This window comes from Pediculus humanus, genomic scaffold (genome assembly GCF_000006295.1).
Source record: "Pediculus humanus corporis 1103172108318 genomic scaffold, whole genome shotgun sequence".
NCBI lineage: Eukaryota > Metazoa > Arthropoda > Insecta > Psocodea > Pediculidae > Pediculus > Pediculus humanus.
This window is the reverse complement of record NW_002987887.1, coordinates 2010564-2038278: the sequence shown is the minus strand read 5'-3', so window position 1 is coordinate 2038278 and position 27715 is coordinate 2010564. Positions and strand designations below refer to the sequence as shown.

At 29.3% G+C, this 27715-nt stretch overlaps 1 protein-coding gene and 1 non-coding gene across 2 annotated transcripts; both read right to left on the bottom strand.

The window, feature by feature from the left end:
• Positions 1-578: 578 nt before the first annotated feature.
• Phum_PHUM605540 (uncharacterized protein) lies at positions 579-2941 on the bottom strand (the record flags this gene model as incomplete). The annotated part of the gene is made up of 3 exons (XM_002432903.1): positions 579-655; positions 819-1028; positions 1114-2941. The coding sequence occupies 3 exons, from the start codon at positions 2939-2941 to the stop codon at positions 579-581; spliced, it is 2115 nt and encodes a 704-aa protein (XP_002432948.1).
• Positions 2942-25873: 22932 nt separating this feature from the next.
• Positions 25874-25945, bottom strand: Phum_PHUM605530. Its single transcript has one exon. It is a non-coding gene; the product is annotated as a tRNA-Glu (tRNA).
• Positions 25946-27715: the final 1770 nt, after the last annotated feature.

Here is a 27715-nt window from a genome sequence, read left to right as displayed (position 1 = left end):
TATTAATAATAATAATAATAATAATAATAATAATAATAATAATAATGGTAATAAAGTTAACAGATGAATAAGTATTGTTGTTAACATTAATAATAACGTAAATTAATTAATTATTACTTCATTGTTTTTTTTTTTTTTTAAAATAACCAATCGATAAATCAATATAAACGTTAATCGATTGAAATAATAACGTTCAATATATCTAAATTTTTAATTTATTACTTTTCGTGGGTTGTTCTAATGTTTTACGTAACGAATCCTCATGTTTTTTTTAAAAAATAATAATAATAATAATAATCAAATAACGATTTCGTTCTTATCGATAAAAAAAAAAATTATTCGTTATCACTTATTTAAACTTATGCATATATCGCGTTTAAAAAAAAACGAGTAATGAAAATAAATGTCGTAACAACTGTTTTATCATTACGTAGTAATATATCGCTAGGTAGTGTTGAACTCTGAGGAATATAAATAAAACTAAATGGCAACAAGTGTTTTAAAATTTTACCGATGATGGCGCTTCTTACGTTTTTTTATTTGTTATTGTTATTGTTTTTTTTTTTTTTTGCATAGATTCAAATTTGCCGGAAAAAATTTGTGATGTGATAAGAAGTGGCCAGGGAATTTTGAGGTCTTACAAAACCTGATGCACCTAAAACAAACAAACAAAAGATAATTTCGATGATAAGAGATAAGAGATTTTCCATAATTGTTACTAAAAAATCGTGACTAAGACAAATATTCACGTTAATATTTTAAAATTTATTCCGCGTGAATTTAAAATAGTTTTTTTTTTTAAATTTTAAATAAATCACCTGTTGTTGTGGTTGTTGATGTCGGATTGTTGTGATAAATAAAAATTCCCGAATTTCTCGGTGATATTTTTGAAAAATCATGACTCCTTTGAATACCACCAATTCCTCCATTTAATTCTAATTCGTTTGTTTTCCTTTGATTGAAAAAATTATTTTGAAAATTGTTGTTTCCGTTCGAAGGGAATCGAGTGATAACAGGTTTACTCGAACCTGAAAAAAAAAAAAAACTTTAAAATGTGTTGACATTGAACTATTTTAACCTTTTTTACCGAGAAGAAAATTAATTAATACTCACCGTTGAAATTGGATGATCCATTGAGGAGCGAGGATTGGGTTGTTGGTACTTGATGAAACGGTTGAAGGCCGAAAGGTGGGTTTTTTGTAAATTGTGTGGAAGAATCACCCGTCGAACCGAAAGATGTCGGAAGGTTGTCTGTAAATTCAGTAGAATAATCACCACCGATTGATGGAGGTTTAAGTTCTATAAGTTGTTGTTCTTCGATGATGACATTTCCATCAGAATTGTTTCCAGTGTCTTCGAATGGTAAATCTATATTTGATTCGTCACCGCCGGAAAATGCCCAACTCGATTCTGCTTTCAACGGGTATCCGGTTTTCGGATCGACTTTTCCTTTTTCCTCGGATGAATTTAAAGGAAGATCTAATATATCACCGTTTCCACCGGCGTCAAACCATTCGGGTTGTGCCACGAGTGGGTAACCAGTTTTCGGATCGACTTTGGGTTGTTGTTGTTGTTTGAGTTCACCGAGAACTTGTCCAAAAGGTTGAATCGTCGTACCACGTCTTGTTATTTCATCGGTTGATTGCCTTGTGTTTATACCCAAGAGAATAGATGATGAATCTTCAATAGGTAAATCCAATATATTACCATTACCACCGGCATCTTTCCAGTTTTCTTGTGCAACCAATGGATATCCCGTTTTCGGATCGACTTTATTATTATTATTATTATTTTCATTTAAAACGACGTCATCTAAGGGTAATGAAATTATTTCTTCGTTTCCTCCGGCATCTGCCCAACCGGGTTGTGCTTTCAACGGGTATCCAGTTTTAGGATCGACAGGTTCTTTTTCATTCGATTGTTGAGCATCCTCCAATGGAAGATCTAAACTTTCTTCGTTTCCTCCGGCATATGCCCAACCGGGTTGTGCTTTCAACGGGTATCCAGTTTTAGGATCGACAGGTTCTTTTTCATTAGATTGTTGAGCATCCTCCAATGGAAGATCTAAACTTTCTTCGTTTCCTCCGGCATATGCCCAACCGGGCTGTGCTTTCAACGGGTATCCAGTTTTAGGATCTACTGCTTCGTTTTGTTCGTTTGTCTGTTGTAACTGTTCGAGGGGCAAATCGATAATTTCTTCGTTTCCTCCAGCATATGCCCAACCGGGTTGCGCTTTCAACGGGTATCCAGTTTTAGGATCTACCGCTTCGTTTTGTTCGTTTGTCTGTTGTAACTGTTCGAGTGGCAAATCAATAATGTCTTCGTTTCCTCCTGCATGCGCCCAACCGGGTTCGGCAACCAACGGATATCCCGTCTTCGGATCGACGGCTCTTTTTTCATCTTCCCTTCGATCATCTTCAATCGGTAAATCCAAAATCTCTTCGTTTCCACCAGCGTAAGCCCAATCCGGTTGTGCTTTTAACGGGTAACCAGTTTTAGGATCGACGAGTTTTTGTACCACGGTGTCAACGGTCGGTGCAAACGTCGTTTGAACGGTTATTTTATCATCCGGTGTAATTTTAACCAACGGTTCGTTTCGAATCGTGTAATCAGTCTTCAAAGGTAATACAAATTGATCTATGCTTCTTTTAAAAATCAATCTTCTATTGAATTGGGAACCTTCGTTGCCCAGAGGCGGAAGCAAATCATCAGCCAAACCACCGGATTCGTAAGCGTTCGGTGGTGGTACTTTCGGATAACCTGCTATCGGTCCCTCGTTGACATTTTTAACAGTTCTTACAAAGGTTTGTATAGGAAAATTTGAATTTTCAAAACGTTGAAAGGTCGATGACTTATCTTCAGATTCTTTTAAATTTATCGTATATCCATGGATTAATCTCGCGGCGATCACGGATATGACTATCTGCAATAATACCAACATTTCAATACCTCCTTCTTCTTCTTCGTACCACCAAAAAAAAAAAAAAAGTAGTTTTATTTAATTATATGCTCGTCATGGATTCACGTATGACTCGAGGTGCCAAAACCACGCATGAGATTTTTTTTTTTTCTTTGCAAATTTGGCGGTTACGCGGAGGTAAAGAAAAATATTATTAAGGCGGTTATTTTCAAGGCTTGGAATCAAGCAGGAGGCACCAACGCAACCGTCGGCCATCTTTTTTTTTTCTTTTTCTTTAAATAAAACCTTGGAGAAAATTTTTAATAAACTGTCACGAAAAACGCGCGACTTTTTTTTTTTTTTTAAAAAATCATTTCTCATTATTCGTGATTGTGAAATTTTTTGTAAAAAAAAAAAAATTTTCGGTGTCAAAAAATTTATTATTATTAAAATTCAATGAGTTATTATTATTATTAACGACACACACACACACACACACAACAAATTGTTAGTCATTATCAACCATGAAATTTTCACTTCGCATAACTTAAATATTAATAATAATAATGATTTCTTTCTTTTTTATTTTTTAATATTTAAATGCCTAGTAAATAAATTAAAAAACCTGAAAAGTGATTTAAATGCAATAAAATAACTCATTATCATCATCATCATCATCATTATGAACTCGTATGAAATTTTGTTAAATGTCATGGGCTCTCTCTCTCTTTCGCACACGTACGCACACGCATTCGCCCCCCCGCCGCTTTCACGTATCCCCCCGTTTGTCGGTTCGGGTATGTTTTACATTTCTCCATTTATTTCTCTCAAAAACTTACTGGACGTAATAGAAATCAAAGAGAGAGAGAGAGAGAGAGGTAAGGAAAAGGTTTGCTGCGGCGCCTGGAGAAATAAGAAAAATTTCCAGTAATTCCAGTCGTGATGATTTGTTTTCGGATTTAAGTTTTTAAAGTTTCTTCTTCCAGGTTCAAATATCATCTACCTCGTCTCACCATTCAAGGTTTTTTTTTTTGGGAATTAGCTTCCAGAATTATTAATATCTGACCTCTTTTTTCTTTTTCACCGCCCCCCGGAAATGAATCCACTATTTTCCTTGTCCCACTCCCCTCATTTTCATAGAATTTTTCCTGGAGATAAGTGTGTAGAGGAGAAATGATGAGAAAAATACAATTTTTGTATCGTCTTCGGTACATTTTTTTCTTTCGAAATTTTATTAATAACCGACACCACCACCATCACTACCACGGCCACCACCAACCCCGCCGCAACCGCCTCAACCACCTCACTCACGAAAAATCAAATTGTCAGGTTAAAAAAAAAGGTTAAGGATAAGAAAAATGTTAGTTTTTATTATAGATTTTCATCGATGCCATTATAATAATAATAATAATAATTAATTAACTAAAATAAAAATGTTACTGCCAACTTATGAAATCGAATTATACACGTCGTGTGAGTGCGTGAGTGCGTTATCAAACGTCACGTCTTATCGTACAAAAAAAAAAGAAAAAAATGCCAACGACGACGTTGAATTCAATTATTATTAATTATTACGTCTTCGTATGAAATAAAATTGCTTCACTCGTGAACACGTTTGATCGATTAATCGATACTCGGGATGGATGCGATTCGAGAATAATAATAATAATAATAATAAAAAAATGTGGATTTCTAAATCACTATTATTATTATCATTACTCAATATTTGACTTTGATATTTGACGACCTCAAAGGAAATGAATCAAGGTAAAGAGGAAGATTCTACTTCTTCTTGGAACAAAAACTCTCATCATTATTGACATCGGAAATTTTTACAGTGGCGTAGTAAGTAAAAGAGAGAAAAAATTAAAAATCTACCATCCCACTCTTTTATCTGCCCCCCCCTTCTCCCCTCTCCTCGAATTATTTTCTTATTTTTTTGAATTCTTACGCCACGACGATGTTTTTTCCATTATTGGAAATCGTACGAAGATTGCGATGAGAAATCGCACGAATCGCGACTTTTTTTTTCTCCAACAAATAAATTAATATCGAATTCATTATTATCATCATCATCATCATCATCATCATCTTCGACAACAACAACAACAACGACAAAATGTTTGTTTAGAAATTTGTTTTGAATTACGTGTGAATTGGCACACGCACGTTCGCGTTTAGAATTTCGGATGAAACGATTTTCTCTCTCTCTTTCACCTGATGACACTCTCGTTAATTGACGAAGGAAGTTATCATTATTATGATTATTATTATTATTATTAACCATTACCCAAGTACAATTCGTCAAAACAACGACAATACGCATAATGATAATAATAATAATAATGTGATTTCGTAACATGAATGAAAAAGAAAACTTTTTAACAAACCAAACAACGTCTTACCCACTTTTTATTTTTCATACCTTTATTATTATTATTATTATTATTATTATTATTATTATTATTATTATTATTATTATTATTATTATTATTATTATTATTATTATTATTATTATTATTATTATTATTATTATTATTATTATTATTATTATTATTATTATTATTATTATTATTATTATTATTATTATTATTATTATTATTATTATTATTATTATTATTATTATTATTATTATTATTATTATTATTATTATTATTATTATTATTAATCAATTAATCAATTAATCAATTATTATTATTATCATCGATTTATTTATTTATCACAATTTTTTTTACAAAAACAAAAAATCGAAGAAAGAAAAAATTCACAAATAAAAAATAAAAAAAAAATTTATTTACTCTATGACATTTTATTTATTTATTTATTTATTATTAATTTAAATAAGTAAATAATTATCATTATTATCGAAAAAATAAATTCGACCCTTTAATTATTTAATAATAATAATAATAAAATTTTTAATTAAAAAAAAAAATGAAATCTTGCGCCATTTTGAATCGTGTCGCAAAATAATAAAAATAATAATAAAAACTTATTAAAAATTTTTAAATAAATAAACAGTAATAATAATAATGATGATGATGATAATAATAAATTCCTACCGTAAAATACATAGAAGAAAAAAAATTCATTTTTTTTTTAAATATTTTTTTTCACGATAAACTTCCGGTTTTTTTATTTAAATACGATCGAAACGCGATGCACATTGGATTCGACTGAATGAACCTGAAAAAACGTTTCGAGTACGTACCCGGTATAACGAATTGTCGGTTGTTGTTGTTGTTGTTGATGTTGTCGTCGTCGTGACGTATTAAAGCCACGTTTTTTTTTCTTTCTTATTATACACGAAAACTTTTTAACTAATGTTTAACTTATGACGAATTAACCCGTAGCAAAAGATGAATAGATAGAGAGAGAGAGAAGAAGATGGCAATGATGGGTTTTTTTTATATCCAGAATTATTATTATTATTATTATTATTATTATTATTATTATTATTATTATTATTATTTATGTGTTTGTAATTTTTTTTTTTTAAATTTATTTATTGATTTGAAAAATTAATCGTTTTGGGTTGGAACGTTTTTTTTTTTTTTAATAAACTATATCGAATGACTCGTGGACTAAGGTAAATTTTTTTTTTGCGCTCTTGGTTATTGCCACGTCGATTGAAAAGAAAAAAAAATTGCAACAAAAAATTTAATTATATTTAATAAATGAGACCTCGTCCTTGGACCTTTTATTTTTTTCTATGTCAAGACATTGTTTCGTTTGTCGGTTTGTTGTTGTTGCGGTTGTTGTTTTTAATGTTTGGGAAATATTTTTTTGAATAATTGTATTCGTTTGTTGTTGTTTTTGTATCGGAATAAATCAAACAGGAAACAATAATTTTTTTTTTTTTAATATTCTGAGAATATTATGCCAAAAGTGTTATGACCTTCTTGTTGTTGTTGTTGGTTGTTCTTCATCATGCGTTTGTTGTTGCCATTTTTTTTTCGTACAACAAACGCATTTCATTCTTCCTATTTGGCAACAAAAAAAATTTTTTTTTTTTCCTGTCGGTTTTTTGTTCTTCGATCGATTTTTCAAACGTTTTTTTTTTCATTTCGTTTCCGGTAAAAATCCGTCGTCACTTCCGTCGATTTCCTTTCCCCCGTTTAGATTGATAGATGAAAGAGAGAGAGAGATAACAATCGCGTTTATTAAAATTTTCTCGAAGGTTTTTTTTTTTTTCTTTTGGCACCGTCTGTAACGTTTACGTAACGAGACAACTTTTCCAAAATCGTATCTATGGAATTTTCTTTCCAAAACGTTTTTTTTTTTTTTTTACGGGGGAGAAATACAAACGTCCGTGACCTCCTTTTTTCATCGTACTGACTCCTAATAATAATAATAATAATAATAAAAACTTGTCTGTTTTTTTTTTTTAATCATTGCATACGGATAAATACGTTCAAAATGCCACAAGACTAATTCGATAAGTGCAAAACTTGTAATAACGATAATGATTAATAATAATGATGATATTAAAACGTTTTTCTAATTAAAAGGTCGATCGATAATTCGATGAGTGAGTACGAAACGTTTGAAAATCAACGATCCTGGATTAATTTTCCCCGACGGTTAATATATATCAATTATTATCATTATTATTATTATCAGCGTTTAAAATTGTTCGTTTGTTTATAATTATTATTGTTAAATTGTTTGTCGTGATTTGTTATGATGTCAGACTCTAATCGTGGATCAAAAAAAAAAAATTGGATTTAAATAACCGTTTAATTAAATTTAAATTTTTTTTTTTTTTTTATCAAAGGACGCGCGTTAATTAAAAAAAAAATGATAATGATGATGATAATGATAATGATGATTAAATTATGGAATATGAGTCGAACGTTTAGGATTAAGGAAAAAATTGCGGTTAAGGAAGAAGGACGGACGGACGGGTAAAAAACATAAATGTCAGTTTTTTTTATTTTTATTATTGACATTGAATTTTTTTTTTCGTGCAAACGTTTAACGTTGCCCCCCCCCCGAACTCCTCCTCTGAATGTTCCCGTAAAACGTTTTAATTTTTTCTCAACGTTAATTCCACGAAAAAAATGATTTTTTAAATAATTTTAACTCGTTTTAAAAAACGTGTCACTTATTCTCGGCAAAAAAAAAATTCTCTTTATGATCATTACAAATTATCATTACCTCATTGTTTGTTTTTGTTTGTTGTTTGTTTGTTTGTTTGTTGTTTTAAATACGTTAAAATATTTTTCCCTTGATGACTCGTTGAAAACATTTTTTTTTTTACGCACGCGGAAGATGTTTAAATGAAAAAAAAAACGTTATTGAAATTAAATGATTAATTATAAAAACGTTTTTTAAATGTTATAGTCGTTGATAATACTAATCGTGTTTTTATTTATATTTAAATAAAATAAAATAATTTGCAAAGTCGTGGCAAGAGAAAAACTAAATAATTTATTTTCTCTCTGTCTCTATGAGGGATCGCAAAAAAAAAAAAAAACTTCGAAATCTTTTCAGTTTGCCCCGAGTCGAAATCGTAGACATAAAAATGGCAGGTGTAAACAAAAACGATGATAATAATAATACTGACGACGACGATGATGATGATGATGATGACGTCATTAACGGTGTAAATATTTTTTTTTAAATTTTTTTTTTCGTTTCATTTTTCCTCCTTTGAAAATCCTTCGAAAATTCCTATCGAAAAAAAATCAAAAAAAAAAAAAAAATTCGGACGTGTTTTTTCTTAAATCTTCCCCGCCTCTCTTCCCCCCCAAATAACAACTCATTACGTAATTATTATTATTAATATTATTAATATTATTATTTTATTACAGTAATTTTTTTTTATTTAATTCGTAATAAAATCCGTCTTACGCATTAGTCGTCATTTAAATTTTGAAGGTTACAAAAAAAAAGGTTTCATTGTTTTTAACGAACCGGGGGCAGGGAGGAAGGGGAGAAGGAGGAGGAGGAGTAGGTAATTTATTACTCCATATTTTACTTACCCACGCATCAACCGTAATAATTTACAATAATAATAATAATAAATTAATGAGTGAATTCGTAGAATTCAATAATTTTTTTTTACGAACAAAAGTATATTATTCGATTTATCGAAAGAACGAACGAACGATTCTTATTTATTATTATTATTATTATTATTATTATTATTATTATTATTATTATTATTATTATTATTATTATTATTATTAATACGTAAAAAATTAATTTAAAAAAATTTAATTTGATATGACGTAATTATCGTCATCATCATCACCGTCGTCGTTCTTATCAATATTATTATTATTATTATTATTATTAGTTTTTCTTTTATTCATGAATTATTTATTTCGAGATGGAGAAAAAAATAAAAAAAAAAAAAAAGAAGAAGAAGAAGTATAAAAATCGAGGGGGGGAGTGAGGCGGGGAAAGGCCGAAGTGGGGGGTGGGGAAGAAGGGGACGGGAGGGGGCGAATGAAAAAAGAAAAAAATTCAAATTTTCAAATTCAATCGCTAATTCATTAAGCAAATCAGAATCATTTTCTAATCAAAAATTCAAAAAAAAAAAAAAAATTTTTTTTTTTTTTTTTTTAAATGAAAACGAAGGTACACATTTTCATCATTAGAATCATCTTTTCCTTTTTTTCCTTTTTTTTTCCTTTTTCTTCCTTTTTTTTCGCTTCCCATTAAAAAAAATTGTGGAAAAGAAAAAAAAAAAGAAAATTTTTTTATGAATTTAAATTTTTTTTCATTCGTTCGTTCGCTTTGTGAAACTTTTTTTTTTTCCTGATTAAAAAAAAAAAAAAGAAAAAAAAATGATAGTGATAATGATGATGAAAAAGAAGGAAAAAAAAATGGCGGAAAAGAAAAAAAAGGAAAAAAAAAGAGTAAATAATATTTTCAAAGTTTTATTACGTTTCCGTTTTAATAATACAGAACGGAAACGTGGGTAGGAAGTCGTTGAAAAGAAGGGAAAATGGCGGTGGCGGTGGCCATAGAGCGTCCATCAAAAAAAATTTCCTTTTAATAAATAAATTGCATATGTATGAATCCGTAAAGAAACATTTTCTTTGTCACGACATGTTTTTCTCTCCGTTTCCGTTTCCGGTTTTTCTTTTTTCCTCTTTTTTTCTTTTTTTTTCTTTTATTACCTGGCATTTAAAATTTGATTAATAATTTTTTTTTTTAAAAAAAAAAGATCAACGAGTCGACAATTTTTAAAAGATAAATAATTTTTTTTTTTTTAAACTTCCGTTTCCTGTTTTTTTTTTTTTTTCGGGGGGATATTTAATCGTTTTTGTTTATTTCATGTTAAAATTTGATGTTGATAAAAACGGACAACCTACAAAATGGCGGATTGAAAAAAAAACAACAAACGCATTGATTTTCCTAAAAAAAAAAAATTTGTTTTCGTTTCCGTTTCCTCATACAAAATACATATAATTTTTTTTTGTTTTTATCTTGCTTTCTACTGACACGCTATTTTATTATTATTTAAAATTACACACTTTAAAAAAAAAATTTTTTTTCTTTCTTTTTTTTTTTTTTTTTTTTTTTTTTACCCCATATAAGAAAATTATAAAAAATTCAAAAATTTGTTTTCTAAACTTTTTTTTTCTTTCGAAAACTTTTTAAAAGTTACTTTATATATTATTATTATTATTATTATTATTATTATTATTATTATTATTATTAATTTTCCATTTCTTCTTTTTCTTCTGCTTTTTTTTATTTTTTATTTTTACTTTTTCAATCTTAAATTTTATTCAACGTTTTTAAACGTTGTTATAAATTTATAATAATAATAATGTTAAATGCTAATTGGCGCCATAAAAGTTTTTGTGACGTAGTAGTTTTGACCTCGGATTTAGATATCGAAGAACGGGAAAATACATCCGGAAGTGGATGGAGATAGGATGTACGTCACCGGAAAGGATCACGTGTTGTAATGATATCGTCGGATCGGGAAAATATATGGAATTCCATAAACTTAACTCGGATGATGGAAGAAATAATAAAGGGAAGAGTAGTTCTTAAATGTAGAGGAATGCAGGAATGACAGGTAGGAACCCATGATGGGAAAGTCTAGAAGAAGGTCAAGGACAAGTGGAAACAGAAAAAGTTGAAAGGATAGAGTAAACGAATTAGATGTAAACGGTTATTATAGCAGAAGAAGAAGAAGCAGAAGAAGATTACCTTAAAAGGTAATTTTCAAAATCCGAACAATGCTGCGAAATTTTCCGATCGCAGTCGGAAGCAAACGATTATTTAATTTCCGGTTTCGCGATACTGGCATAACATAGAAAAATTTGTAGATGTAATAACCATTGGAATACACGACAGCACAATTGACAAAGTCACACTTGCAGAATTTATTAGACAACAACCAACCGGATATCATTCCGAGGCATAATTCCGATAAACAATAAATCGAAGTATCCGCTTCCGTTAAAAAGAATTGAAACGCAGGAAATTAATAGAAAGTGAAAAATAAAACCGAAAATGATTTCGATCATTGTCGTAGCATCATGCCACAAACAACGAAGACAAATTTGTTGGGGGAAGGGAGGGTGGTACGGCTCAAATTTATTATAAAAAATTCTCCATCAATTAAAATCATCCCTAAATAAAAACCTGAAATGCTGAAAAATTTTCCAACGGGTACCTGAAACTCTTTTTTAATAAAAATGACAATAAAAACAACAAAAATAAAAATTTTAAAATTAATACATAAATAATATTTTAAAAATATGCTTTTACTTATTATTAAGTAATAATAATAATAATAAAATTTCAACGACATCGTCCCTTTTCCTTTTCCGGGAAAACAAATTACAACAATTTGCATAACCTTTAATTATAAGGATTATTTACTTGTAATTTTATTTTTTCCCAAAAAAAAAATTATTGCGATTCATTTTATGTTTACAAAACGTTGCGAAAATTTCTCCAGATGTTTGTTTGTTTGTTTGTTCGGTTGTTTGCTAAATAACAAATTTTCTTAATTAATTTTTAAAAGAAAATTTTTTTAAAATTTCGTTTTATTTTTAGTTTTATTTTTATTGCGGTTGTGAGATGTTGCTGGAAAGGAGTTGCTGGACATTTTAAAAATGTGACGTCACAATGATGATAAGAATGATAAGAAGAAAAAAACTAAAATTTTCCCGATAAAAAATGTCAAGTTTGTTTGTTTGTTTTTTTTTTTTAAAAAACAACGAAAAAGAGTTTAAATTTTGAATTTTTTTTAAAAATCGGTTTCCGCTACCTTTTCTCTCTCTCACTCACTCTCCTCTCTTTCCCTCCTTCCTTCTCCCTCTCTCTCTCTTCCCTGGAAAAAAAAATCTTTTTTCCGATGTTGAAGAGAAAAATAAAAAAAAAAAAAAAACTTTTAACTTGAATTTGCATTCGATTCTTCTCAAACCCTTGAGAAAAAAAAAAGAGGAACCGGAAGTTGACTTTGTGGGAGGGGGAGGCGGAGGCGGAAGGAAAAAAGAGAAGGAAAAAGACTTTGCCGGTCGTTTGGGTTTTCCTTTTACTTAACTTTTTTTTTTTTAACTTTTCGAAAGGTTTCGTTCTTGTGAAACGTTGAGGTTTTTTTTTAGTTTTCTAACGTTTCTCTCTTATATTTCCGTGGGCAGAGATAAAGAGAGAGAAAGAGAGAGAGAGAGAGATAGATAGAGAGAAAGAGAAAGAAATAAGTGCACTGGAGCGTTAGAGTTCCAGCTCTGGAACCATTTCCATCTTTGATTTTCAATTAGTTTACATTTAGCTTGAATAAATAACTTCGGGAAGTTTTCAAACAAATCTTTCATAATAATAAATTTTTTCGAATTTTCTTTCATTTTTTTTCTTTTTTTATATAACCATTATTATTATTATTATTATTATTTTTCTTCTGCTTTCTTGTCAATCGTTTGTTATCATCGGTAATTATTTAGTTTTTAAAAAAATAAAATAAAAATATTAAAAATTTATATGTTTTAAATATAAACATCCACATAGTCGTAAAAAAATATCACCTTGTGTTTGTTGTTTGTTTTTTTTTTTTTAGGAAGATTTTTCTAGAAATTTAGGTTAATTAGACTTATTAGATATATAAATATAAATTTTGAATAGGGTAATAAATTGTGTGTAAAAATTATTATGAGTAATAATTATTAAGTTTATTAATTTTTTTTTCTTTCTCTATAATTAATTTGTAGGAAACGAGTTTGCCTTGAATTTTTATTCAAATTTTTGACTGTATCTTCTCTCATTCTCTCTCTCTCTCTCTTTCTACCATTTCATCTTTTTCTCTCTCTCTCTCTCTATTTCTCTAGCATTTCATCTTCACCGTTTTTTCTCTCTTTCTCTCTGCATCCTTTTTATGTATATTTTTTTCTTTCTGTTTCTCTTTCTTTCGCTTTGTATCCTTTCATCTTCATCATTTTTCTCTCCCTCTTTTTCTTTTTCATATACTTTTATCTTTCTCTCTCTCTTTCTCGCTTTCTATTCTTTCATTTTCATAGTTTTCTCTGTCTTTCCCGTTTATTTTTATCTCTTTCTCTTTCTCTCTCTCTATCTCTGTATCCTTTTCATGTATATTTTTTTTTCTTTTTCTGTTTCTCTCTTTCTATCTCTCTTGTTTTCTATTCTTTCATTTTTATCGTTTTGCCTCTCTTCCAGTTAACTTTACCTCTCTCTCTCTCTCTCTATGTATCTTTTTCATGTTTATTTTTTTCTATTTCTGTTTCTCTCTTTCCTTTCACTCTTCCTCTATTCTTTTATTTTCATCTTTTTCTCTCTCTTTCTCTTCTCTTTTTCTCATTTTTATCTTTATCTTTCTCTGTATTCTTTTTTTTCTTTATTTTCTCTCTTTCTCTCTCTCTTGTATCTTCAACTTTTTTTCTTTCTCTCTAAATTGTTATCTTAACAATTCACCCCTTCTCCCTTTTCCGTAATAAAAAAAAAATGAGATTTTACATTTCAAACTTTTTTCTAACATACCATGAAAATTTTTTTTTTTTTAAATGGGGAGCAGGGCGGGGGCAGGATGGGGTCGAAAAGGTAAACGTTTGTAGATGAAAAAAAAAAAAAAGATATTTCAGAAAAAACAAAAAAAAAAAATAATAAAATAAAATTTTTTTCTCGATCGTAAGTAATGCAGACGACGAAACATTAAGTAGACAAAAAAAAAATAATAAGAAAAAAAAAAGCAGAAGACAAAAAAAAAAATCTTTTTTTTTTTATAAAAAAAAAGGAAAATAAAATTTTTTGTAAATTATTGAAAAAGGTTCTGGTAGTGAAGGTTAGAAGGTTCTCGTCGTTATTTATTGCGTTTTCATCTGTGGAAAACTACTTTTAACTTTTCTTTATAAAACCTTTAACAGACTCTCGAAATCCTTTTACCACCTTTTCTCTTTCCCCCTTCCCTTTCCTTCTTCCCCCTTTCCATCCCCCCACATCATTCCCACCTCCCTAAGAAAGAAATAAAAAAAAAACCAAAAGATTAAAAATAAAAAAAAAAAACGGATTTTTTTTTTTTAGGCTTCTCCTCCATTTTTTTCCCGTTAAAAAAAAAAAAAAGAAAAATTCAAAATGCAAATGAAAAATTTTTTTTTTTTTAACTTTTTTTTTTTTTTTTTTAGGTGTAAAAAAAAAAACCAAAATGGAAAATTTTTTTTTAATTTTTTTCCTTTTCCTTTTTCTTTTTTTTTTGACGTAATTTAAATTAGTTTTTATTGGGGGGAAGCGGAGGAGGAGGAAGAGAGGGAAAAGGAAATAACGACAAAACCATTTACTTTCTTTTTTTTTTTAATATTATTATCATTATCATTCTCACGTTTCTCATTATTATTAATTTTTTTTCTTCTTCGAATTAAATAATAAATAATCGATAAATCGATCGATATATTTTTTTTTTTCGTTTCAGACGTGATAAATGACAAAAAAAAAAAACCGAAAAGGAAACACAGAACACAACACAAAGAAGAAGAAGAAGAAAACATGCAATAAGGTTTCAAAACAATTTCAAAGATGTGATATCAAGTAAGAAAATTTTCATTTGCAATTCAAATTCTTTCTTTTGAACCCTTATATTTTATCAATTCACCCTCTTTCACTTCTTCTTATTATTATTATTATTTTACCTCTCAAAACAAATCTTTTGTTTTCCACAGATGTTTGATTGAGTTTTTTTTTTCTTTCTTTCTTACAAACGATTCATTAAAAAAGAAAAAAGAAAAAGAAAACAACAAACAAACAAACAAACGGTCAAACGTTATCGGAAAAATGTTTTTAATGACGTCACTATTGATATATTTTAATATTAACCCTTAACTATCTCTCTCTCTCTTTCTCTCTCTCTCTCTATTTATAAATTTATAGGGGATGGGATTCGTGTAAAAATGGCAACGCGTAAATTAAAATCCTTTTTTTTTTAGAAAGAGAGAGAGAGATAAAAGAAAGTTTCAATAACTGTATCACGTGCGGGAGGAAAAGTTCTTTATAAAAAAAAAAAAGGCGCGATCACCTCTATAAACAAGAGTCACGTGTCGGGATAGACTGTTGGGGATAAATTAAAAACAAAACAAAAAAAAAAAAAAGTTGATACGCGTGGCACAAGACTTCACTTGACTTATCTTTTACTTACGAATATGTCAACAAACCGTTTAATTTATTATTATTATGCCCTTTTTCCTTTTTTTTTTTCTTCGGTGATGTTGGTAGCAGTGATGGTAATCCGTCGTGTGAAAAAAAAAAAAAAAGGTTTCTTCGATCCTTTGACCGTAGGCTGGATTAGTTATCGGATACGGTTAAACGTCATCATCATCATCATCATCATCGGAAAAGGTTTAGCCGAAAGGGTTTGACGACGATAACTTAAGGCTATTTATCAAATAGGATTTTATTTTTAAAAAAATTTATATATATATCCGTGTTTTTGTTTTATCTATTGACGTTTTGGTTGATTTGATTGATAACAACAACAACAACAACAACCGTTTTTGTTTACATTTTTTTTTTTTTTTATAAATAATTCAAAACAAATAAAAATGGGAATTTAAATTGTATATCGGGTTGCATATTCATAAATTTTAAGGTTTAAATCAAATTTCGATACAATAAAAAAAAAAAATGGAAACGAAAAAAATAAATTCATTTCGTTATTATTATTATTATTATTCTAAAGCCACGTCGCTCGGTCGATAATAACGGTTTATTTTATAACGATCACACACATCATCTTAAATCACGCTGTCATCCCCCCGTCAGCAACAGCCCACGAAATCCACTCGAGTTCTTCAACATCTTATCATTAAGGGTGAATATTATTATCGGTTACCCTGTTGTATCATTTATATTATTCTTCTTTTCTTTTTCTTTTCCTTTTCCTTCGTCTTCGTCTTCTCCTACTCCTACTCCATCTTTTCCTTTTTTTTCACTTTTTCTCCATCTCTCTCACTCTTTCATTCTCCATCTCTTTTTATACAGATTCTCATATTTCAATCTTTCACTTTTTTTTCCACCTTTTTTATCTTTCCACCTTCTGTTAATGACGTTTTTATCGTTTTATTATTATTATTATTATTATTATTATTATTATTATTATCAAAAGCAGAATAATCATCATCTTAATAATAATAATAATTTTCATCCATCTTTCTTTTCTTTTTTTTTTTCTAAAACGTTTCGTTTCGAAACAAAGAAAAATATAACAAAAAAAAAAAAAAAAAAGAAAAATTTTTTTTCGGTTTTTGATAAAGTGCGAAATTTTTGGCTCTTCCTTTTCGAAATCAATCTATCATTATTATCATTATCATTATCATTATTATTATTATTTAATTTTTTATCATTTCGAACGAAATTAAAAAAGAAAGAAAAAGAATGAATTTTTTTTTTGTTTTTTTTCTTTCTTTCTTCCTTCCACGTCTTTTCAAGTCAGTCATGAGTGACTGATTTGATTATCATTATTATTATTATTATTATTATTTTTTATCCAGAATTATGTATTGCTTGTGGTTTTGTGATATGATAAAGGGCGCTTTATATATATAATATATAATATATCGTACGAGGGAAAACCGGAAAGGGTACGATGAAAAATTTGATACGGATGGGGTTTAAAAATTTATATATATATAAAATTTTATTTGCGTTTTTCGTTAAAAAATAAAGAAGAGGGGGAGGGTAGGGAAGGAGGGAGAGTTTAAATTACGTAATATTATTATTTAATGTAACGTAAAAGTAATATTAAATTAATAAATTTCACAAAAAATAAAAAAAAAAATAAACATTTAAATAAATTTTAAATGTCTGACATTTATATATAATTCGCGCGTGCGCGTGCGGGTGCGTCCGTGGATCCCCTACGTCAAATTTCAACGATAATAATAATGATTTTATAGTCTATAAATAACGATTACGATTTTTTTTCTTTATTTTTTTATTATCATTACAACACTTTTAAAGTCGATTAATTAATTAAAAATAATTTCAAAATGGCGTCGATAGTGATAGAGATTAGATTTCCCCCTCCCCTCCTCTCCCCAACCACTCAGTCTCGCGTATAATAAAATTGATTTAAAACGAAATAATAATAATAATAATAATAATTTTTTTTTCGAGGTTTAAAAGGAATCGGTCATTTATTTAAAAAGCAACAAATCAAACGGTTCGGACTGACGCATTAGCAAAATTAAAACGACCTTTTGACCTCAACTCAATAAAACTTTGGTTCGTGGTGCTGACGTACAAAAACATTTTCTTTTATTTGTTTTCGTCACATTTTATCGTGTTTTTTTTTCTTTTTTTTTCCTTATTTAGTAAATTGTTTTTTTTACGTATATATATATATATATGTAATCGTCGTAGTTTTCTACTGCTTTAAAAAAAAAAATTTCCAGTTGTTATTTTTACTGGAGAAAAATGAAAAAAAAAAATAAATAAAAATTCCAAATTTTCTGATTCGTATTAAATTTTTAATTTAAAAAAATATTATATGAAAACCTTTTTATTTAATTACTTATTAACATGCGCGCGAGTTTTTTTTACGTTTCGAACGATATTTAAAACTAACAAAAAAATCTCATATGAAAGCTGTTTGATTTAATTACTAATTAATATGCGCGTAAGTTTTTTTTACGTTACGAACGATTTACAAAAAAAAACTTATACGATAACCGTTGATTACATTATTAATTAATATGCGCGTAAGTTTTTTTTACGTTTTGAACGATTTAAAAAAAAAAATTATATAATTACCCTTTGATTATATTGTTAATTAATACGCACGTGACATTTTTTTACGTTACGAGCGATTTTAATAAAATAAAACAAATGATATCATATGAAAGCCCTTTGATTGCATTATCAATTAATATGCACGTGGTTTTTTTTACGTTACGAGCAATTTTAAAAAATAAAAAAATAATATCATATGAAAACCGTTTGATTACATTATTAATTAATATGCACGTGCTTTTTTTTTACGTTACGAACGATTTAAAAAAAAATTTTTTTTGTCTCGCTTTTTAAATTTTCATATCAAAACAGTCAAAATGAAGTTAATTAAAGATTTTCAAAAGAATCATTTCGTTCGATAATAATCCTCTTAAAGAGAAATCAAACGGTAAATTCGAAATGCCACGTTGATTAAAATGGAAAATCCTTCGGGGAAAACCCTGATTTTGGTGAGAAGGGGGGGTGGAAGGACAGGAACGACGATGGTGACGACGATGACGATGACGACGACGGCCTATACAAACTCAGTAGAGCATATCACGCAAGAGCATAACCTTATCTAAACTCAATCAAAATAGAATTCACCTCTTTTTTTTTTTTTTTTTTTTTTTTGATAAAAGGCAAAGAAGCGAAAAACTGGAAGATCCGATCAGTGTGACAATTGACACTCATTACTACCCGTCGAACGTTAGGAAAGTTAAACAGGGTCGGAATAAAACTGAATAAAATTTTGAATTAAACAACCACCGGCCACAATTGACACTTGGTGAAAATTTTTGAAAGGTTTTGAGTATGGTCCTCCTAATCTTTATATATGCTAAACATAAAAATACTAAACAATTTTACCCGAAAAAAAAAAGAAAACTTCCCTAACAATTTTATGCAGATCCGATCGAAAATTTGACGAAGTGGAAAATTATTATGTCAAAACCGAACTTTGTCATCATCATCATCATCATCGTTTCGAATTTTATTTCGTCGTCCAGTTTTTTTTTTTTTTTTCCTTTATCACAACCAAAAAAAAAAAAAACGATTTCATTTCTTTTGAAATTTTATCCTCTCTCTACCTCCCTTCCTCCCTCCTCCCCTCAAAAAAAAAAAGTCTAGCGCGTGAAACAAAAACGTGAACGTAGATCAAAAAAAAAAAAAATTTATTTAATTGATTTTTTTTTCTTTCTTTTTACCCGTTTTTTTTTTTTTTTGTATCCTACCACGTCTTTTTCTTCTTCGTTACAATTATATTCCGTCTTACATTATTCAAACAATTTCCCATTACAAAAAAATAAATAATAATAATAATAATAATAAGTGAAATTGAAGAAAAACTCAAAAAAAAAAAATTTTTTTTTTTCTTCTTTTTTTCCCATTTTTTTTTTCTTTCTTTTTTTCTTTTTTTTTTTCAAAGCAAACGACTTAAATTTTTTAAATTTGCAATTTTAAACAAGTTGATCATTAATATTTATGACGAGATAAAAAAAAAAAAAAAAACGAAAACGAAAAAAAAAAAAATGAAAAAAAAAAAAAAAAACGAGTTTCTTAATGATGGGCAAAATGAGAGCTTTGAAAGTTATATTTTGGTTTTTTTTCCTTCTTTTTTCCCACCCCACTTCTCCCCCGATCCCCGCCTCTCGCCCCCTCCCACTACTCACTTCCTCCCTTCGCTCCCTGTGCGTGAATGAATGCGTATTTTTTTCCTCATCGTGTGATGTTGATGATGCACATCAGGTACGTGAAGAATCGAACATGCTCGGGCAAAAACGTATACATATGGGAACACAAAAGGTTTGTGATTCGGGCCATATGACGTCATCATCGTTGTCGTCGTCGTCATCATGGTGGGAGGAGGGAATGTTAGGAAAATATATATTTTCCACGAACCACCACGCCTCTTGTTCCATTAAATATAACTGTTGTTTTAAACCATTCTGCCATCGTTTGTATTTTTTTTTTTTTTTGGGTCTGTTTCATTTCACATCAATCACGCGAATGTTCTCTTATTGTTCCATATTAAATCATAGCAATTTGTGATATTTTCTGGGGAGGGAGAGAATAAAGGGGTGGATAATATTCTACCCCCTTTCCCCCCCCTTTTGACTTTCCAGATGTTCGTGTAAAAATCTTACGAAATTCTAAATCACACCTGAATGTTTTCTTATTACTATCAACGAACTTGTTGAATTTTCGCCGGAAAAAAAGGAGAGGGAGGAATGGGGTAACGTGTGGGGGGAGGGGAGGTGGTAAATTGCGGTCAGAAAAAAGGAACATTTGTCGCCAATTTTGTAAACTGTTTCACGCAAATTAATTGCCATTGTCCGAATAAAAGCAATTTGTTAAAAGTTAATTTAATTGAAAGGGTCTTTCAACTTTTTTTTTTTTTCCAATATGTCTGATTTATTTTTATTTTTATTTTATTTTTTTTTCCCTTTTGCGGATAACCACTCTTTCTCTCTCTCTCTCTCTCTCTCTCTCTCTCTCTCTCTCTCTCTCTCTCTCTCTCTCTCTCTCTCTCTTTCGCACGCATATAAAAAAATCAGGTTTCGACATTTTTATGTCGCGTACGCGTATGTACGTAAAAAAAAAAAAAAACCACACATCCAAAACGATAAAATTTATTTTGTTATCATTATCATTATCATTTTAACTGAAAATTTCTGGAATAATTTTTACTGGAACGTAATAAATAATGTTTTGTTTTGTCGATGGTAATCTCGCGTTTATACGAGAGAGAAAGAGAAAGAGAGAGAGAGGATTTCGCGAAAGTAAAAAGTGACAAAATCACGCCTTGACGGTTGTTGTTGTCGTTGTCGTCGTCGGCAGCATTTTGAGGGATTTTTTTTTTAAAAAGTTGGCAACGCCTATTTTACCATGTGATGCATGTGTCTCGCGTTAAAAAACAATTTTTTTGTTTTGTTTTCTATAAAATCCTCCTCGTGCACGTCACAATCGTCCAATCCAACAAAACCTCAAACCGATTTTTTTTTTATTTTTATTTTTTTTCGGTACAAAAACCCACTTAAGTTAATCATCCGTTTCTTTTTCGATTTTATTAAGGGTGGAAATCGAAAAAGGGATGAAAAATAAAAAACGTGCGTCATTTTCGTAACACGCATTCGGAAAAAAAATAAAAAACTGACCGCGGAACGAACTGGAAGGAAAAAAAATTTTTTATTTTTTTTTCTTTTCTTTCGTTTTAAAATTTTCTTCTTTCTTTTCTTTTGTTAGTTTTTGAAAAAAAATTTTACTTTTTTTTTTTTAAGTTAAAAAAAAAACGTTGGATCGATCGATCGATCATCAATCTCCATCCATCATATCCCGTCATCATCTTTTAGGGATTTTCCTCACAATTTTTTTTTTTTTTTTCATTTCTCGTTGATTTTGTGTCTGTCTCCCCACAACGAATCCGGGCAAAACAGGATTCAATTAACATTATTAAATTTATATATATATATCGAAAAGTTTTTTTTTTTTTTGTCAAAACGTCACTACAACAACTACAAACGAATAAAAGTGGGACAGAAGGACAACAAATTGTTAAATAATGGTGAAAAGTCACGGTTAAATTTTAATTCTTTGGAAACCGAACGTCACCCTCAATTAATATCTTTCGTATTATTCACCCTTTTTTTTTTTTTTTAAATAAACTTACCCCCACCCTTTTCCACCCTTCTCCCACCCCTACACGTATTGATAAAAATTTTATACCCTTTTGTTGTCACAATCCATTGTTGGCTCTTTTGAGGGTGGTGTGCAACTAAGGGATGACAAAAAAAAAAAAAAGGGAATCTGCACTGACTGACCAGATAGAACAATCGAAACAAGTACGAAATCTTTTTTTAATTTTAAAAAATGACGTCATTCTTCTCCAGAAAAAACTTTCCGAATTTCCAATTTCTTCCCCCCGCCCCCTCACTTCCCACCTTTTAAAATTTTTTCCCGCGTTTTTCTATCGGATGAAAAAAAAATTTTTTTTAAAAAAAAAAAAAACCTTTTTTTTTTTTATCGTTTTCATCATCTTCTCACCGTCGCTTAAATGACGTTTGTTGTTGTTGTCGTTGTTGTTGTTGTTGCTGTTGTTTTAAATGTCCTGCTGTCGTCGTCGTCGTTTTATATTTCTGTCGTTCAATGACGAATAATTTATTTTATCGCGTGTGATTTTATTTTTTATTATTTTTTTTTTACGAATGAGTTGTTTTGTATTGCGGGTAGCCGGATTTTTTTTCAGAATCATCATCATCATCATCTTTAAGCATTACGTAAAAGAAATGAAAAAAAAGATTTCCATTCAATTACACAAAATGAGAGAGAGAGAGAGAGAGAGAGATAATAAAACAAAAATAGTATCGGTCCTTGGTTGCCATGACGTCGACAGAATATATGAATATAAAATGAAATCTCTTTTATTTACTTTCGTTTACTTCATTTGTCCACTCTTTCTCTTTCTCTCTCTCTTTCTTTCTTTCTTTTTCTTATTTAATTTGTGTCGTTATCATCATTTTTTCTTTAAAATTATTTTAAAGTAAATAAAAAATTAACAAAAAAAAAACTTCGTTAACAATATTGTGTTAAATAAAAAAATTCCCCTGGGAAGAAGACAACGTACAAAAAAAAAAAAAAAAACAGGACAAAAGAAATATATATATATATATGAAAGAGAGAGAGAAAGAGAGAGTGAGAGAGTGAGTGAAATGATGCAAAAAAGGGCTGAACAATAAAAACTACGTGTCGAAGCCGACAAAGGAAATTTTTTTTTTTCTCCTAGTTTTGATACATCATTTTTTGATCCTTTGTAAACAATGTTTTCCTTTTTTTTTTTTCCACCCCAATGTGCCCCAATGTATCCCTGCCCCCTGTTTTCATTTCGTGTTTGCCACCTTAAATGAATCGTTAAATTTTTTTCATAATTGATTACATTTTACACAAGGTAAACATATGAGTGTCATAAATATTAAATTTAAAAAAAATTCTTATTAAGTTTACATTAACAGTTTATTTTAATAACGGGATGAGTTCCCCACCCCCTTCTCCCTGCTTTATTTATTTATTTTTTTTTTTTCGGGGGGGGGGGCTATTGTATAATACGAATTTGATGAAAAAAAAAAAAAATTCGTCTCGTGCCACGAAAAATTTCCTTTGACGAGTAAATTTTTTATATTGACGTACGTACGATCACGAAAATCGAATTTTTCTTATCGATATATTTCAAATTATCGATTTATTATTATTATTATCATTATTATTATTATCATTATGGTTTTTTTTTGTAAAAATACAAAAATTTTTTTAGTTCTAAAAAAGTTTTTCCATTCATTTTAAGGAAAAACAACTTTTTAAAATCAAACGTAAACATTTTAAATTATTTAACTCGTGAGTGCCTCCAGGATTTGGTTTTACTCAAATAGTAATAATAATAATAATGATGATGATGATGATGATAATAATTTCAAGGGATTATTTAATATTTACGAGAGCGTGAGCTTTTAAATATTAAATATTTTACTTAACGTGGGTGTCAAAAGACCCTTTGAACTTCTTCAACTCTGTTAAAAAAAAAAAAAAAGTTTTTTGCGTGATTCGGTTTTAAGTTTACCGTCCACGCTGTCGACGACCCCGACGTTGCTGAGGTCGCAAATGAAAATGGCATAATTGCAAAATCAAAGAAAATTCCCCCATTAATAATTAATAAAAATAATAATAATAATTAAAATTTTACAAGACGTGTTTAAAATCTCTAGAATTTTATCAAGTCGTTTGTTAAAAAGAAAATTTTTTTTTTTCATTTTTTTTTACTTACTAAAAAAAAGAGCCTTAATTAATAACCGAAAAAAAAACGGTGTAAAATAGGGAAGGGGGGCAGGGTAGAGGGGGGAGATTTAACAAAAATCCAAATCAAAATTCTCATTTTTTAACGTACTTGTGTACGACAATTTGCCTATATAAATTTTTTTAAGGTAATAATCAAACTCCAACGCGAAACGTTCAGGTATCCAATAAAATCCTGCCACGTACGTACTTACGTACCGCCATTTTAAACCGTAAAAAAAAAAAAAAAAAAACAAAAATGGCAGAATTAAAAAATTAAAAAAAAAGTTAAACAAGGGAAGGGATATAAAACAACAACCGACCAATCATTGTTTCCGAAGTTAACAGTCCGAAACGTTTGCAAAGAGAAAGAACAACAACAACAATTCCATGGCATTTTGTCACATATCATGAACACGATGTTCATTCTCCAGAACGGAAAGTTTTTCGTTAAAAATAAAAAAAAAAACACGATGTGATAATAATAATAATAATAAAACCCATATGAATTTTTTTTTTGTTTCATTTTTTTTTTTTAAATACGAAAACAAAATCCAAGGAAATATTTAATTACGACTTCCTAATTATTATTATTATTATTATTATTATTATTATTATTATTATTATTATTATTATTATTATTATTATTATTATTATTATTATTATTATTATTATTTTATAACAATACAAAAGGGGGGTAAAATGATTTATAGTTGGAAGTTTTTATTCCATTCGTACCTTTTTTTCCAAAAAAAAAAAAAATGAGTTTCGATAAATAAATAAAATGGCGGTCGATTTAACAAAAAAAAAAAAAAATGGAAAATATTTTTTTTTCAACCACGGCCTTTTCGAAAATGTTTTTGTGAATCAATTAAACTGAACACGCGCGTTTTATAATTAAACTGAATTTATTAGAGAAAAGAAAAAGAGAAAAAAAAAATACTTTTTTTTGTAAGTAAATAAGTAAATGAAGAGGAGGTGGAACTTTAGAGTAACCCCCAAGAGAGAGAGAGAGAGAGAAAAAAAAATTGGATAAAAAAAAATCCCACACTCCCGCACGCGCGTGCGTGCGTGCGTGCGTGCGTGTGCTGTCGGCGTGCATTAGTAGCCTCATAGCTGTAGGAAAACACGTGCAATAGTTGATACAACTCAAATTAACCGCTACACGTTCAAAAACAAACACAAACAAACTTTATTTTTCAAAACGAAAACATTTGAAAATTCTCCTTGATATCGACAAACGACCGATTCCGATCACATAATAAAAAAATTTTCTGTTTTTGAAATTCTGGAATTGAACGTTCTGGAGAATGAAGAAAAAATCTCCACGTTCCAGAGTTCCAGAAAAAACAAAAACAACAACCGTCGGACGGATTACAACAATTCACATCGACGGAAAATAAAAAAAAAATTTTTTTTAAATCTTAAAACGATCTCGTCGTCTTCTACTTAAAAAAAAAAAATTAATAATTAAATCGATAAAAAATTATTATTATTATTATTAAATAAACAACAACAACAACAACCGGTCGACAAAAAAAAAAAAATTTTTTTTAAATATCATCTGTCATTTTAGACAGACGAAACATTAAATCCTCGTCTCTCTTGTTTTTTTCTTCAACCTTCTTCTTTGTAACGGACAAAAAAAAAAGAATAAACAAACGAAAATTCCAGTAGTCGATGATGTTTATCTATTCTTTTGATAGTATGCCTACTACCTTGGAGCACTTGTGTGTGTGCGTGCGTGTCACATTCGTACAAGATGGACAAGATACAAAAAAAAAAAAAAACATAATTTTTTATTATTCGACGTCCATTTATTGTTTTTACTTAATGATAAAACGTATTACTTTAAAAAAAATTTTTTTTTACTACTCGTTGTTGTCTCTCTCTCTCTGTCTTCCTCCCTGCTTCCCCTCTCTTTCTCTCTTTTTTATTTGAGTTCCAAAAAAAAAAAAAGAAAAAAAAATTTTCCCATGCCGGGAATCGAACCCGGGCCTGCTGGGTGAAAGCCAGCTATCCTAGCCACTAGACCACATGGGATGTACGGACGGTGAGGGTTAAACGTCACATCCAACAAACACAAACGTTTGTTTATATTTTTAAATTTTTCTTTGTTATCACACGCGGAATTTTCTTATCAGGACCCATTCGTTTCGTATTAGAATTCTTTCACGATTTTTTTCCCTCTCTCTCTCTCTCTCTCTCTCTCGAAAATATAAATGTTTCAGGGAATTTTTTTTTTTTTTTTGGTAATATAATTGGTTATAAATTTTTTATATATTCATCGCCCAAAGGGAAATTTCTAGAGAGAAAAAAAATTTTTGGGTTATTGTGATGATGGATAATTATCAACACCTAATTTTAAAAAAAATTATACTCGATAATTTACACAAAAAAAAAAGTTTTTTTCTTGTTGTTGTTTTTGTTGTTAATCGTCAAATTAAAAAGGTTTTCTGCTACCGCCGGCACCGCCACCACCACCACCACCACCGCCACCGCCGCCTCACCCAACATAACTCGTTTCGCATTAATGGTTCATCGACTGCTACCCTCTACTGCTTCACCTACTCTAACCATCATTCTTATTCCGACACATTGTTTTTGTTTGTTGGCATTGAAAACCATTGCGATATCCTAATGTCGGGACTAAGTACCCTTAGTTGACACCCTATTTATCAAATTTATGCACCCTGCACAAACTAAACCACCCTAACTTTTGCCAAATTCACTTAATCCTCACCCTACGTACCCGATGATCGACTACCAACATCTCTCTCTCTTTCTCTCTTCGCCTTTTTTTTTTCCTTTTTTTATAACAATGTGCAATAAATTGTGTTTTTTTTTCTTTTTCTGTTTTTTCCTTTCACTGACAAAAAAATTACTCGAATTTTTTTACTAATAATAATAATAATAATGCCTGAAATGATGACGTGTCTTGATCAGAAAAAAAACTTATTTACAAGGTAATTAATTTTTTTTCTTACTAGGCGTGTGCGATTGTTCTTATTATTATTATTATTGATTATTCAAATAATAATAATAATAATAATATTAATGACGAATGATGATAATAATAATAACGAACAATTTAAAAAATTAACATATGATTAATATTTAAAAAGCATTGTTTACAAATTTTAAATTTTTTGGTTTTTCCTGTTAATTGACGGATGATTGTTATTAATAATTAACGGTGAAAAAAGTCTTTTTAAAAAAAAAAATTTATTATTACTCGCGATAGTATTTTTAGCGCCGTTTTTTAACGAAATCCCATCATCGAGCCAACGTCGTCATTTTTATTTTTTATTTTTTTTTGTTTTCTCCCCATGTCGTAGTTTTTTTAATAGAGCTTTAGGAAAGAAAAAAAAAATTTTTTTTAACGGGGATTAAGACATAACGCCGAAGGCTCAGGAGCGAAAAATATCTGCGATGGCTCAAGGGATGAGACACGTCGGATGGTGAGAGAGAGAGAGAGACCCAGGGGATGACTTTAAAACACAGAATGGGGTGAATTTCCTATTTAATTTTATCCTTTATTGGTTTCTTTGTAGTTCGTCTTACCCTAAAAAAAAAAAAAAAAAAAAATTTACAATATCAATATTGGACGAGATATTCCCTTTTTTTTTTTTTACTCTACGACTACGAAGCCTTTTTTTTAAAAAGGTTTATTGAAACCCACCACCACCCCACCGCCCCCCATCGCCGTCATATTTTTATCCAAAACGAAAATAATAATCACTTTCTTCTTCTTCTTACGTTATAACAATGGTGACACAAGTTTTTAACAAAAGATTTTTTTATTTTTTTATA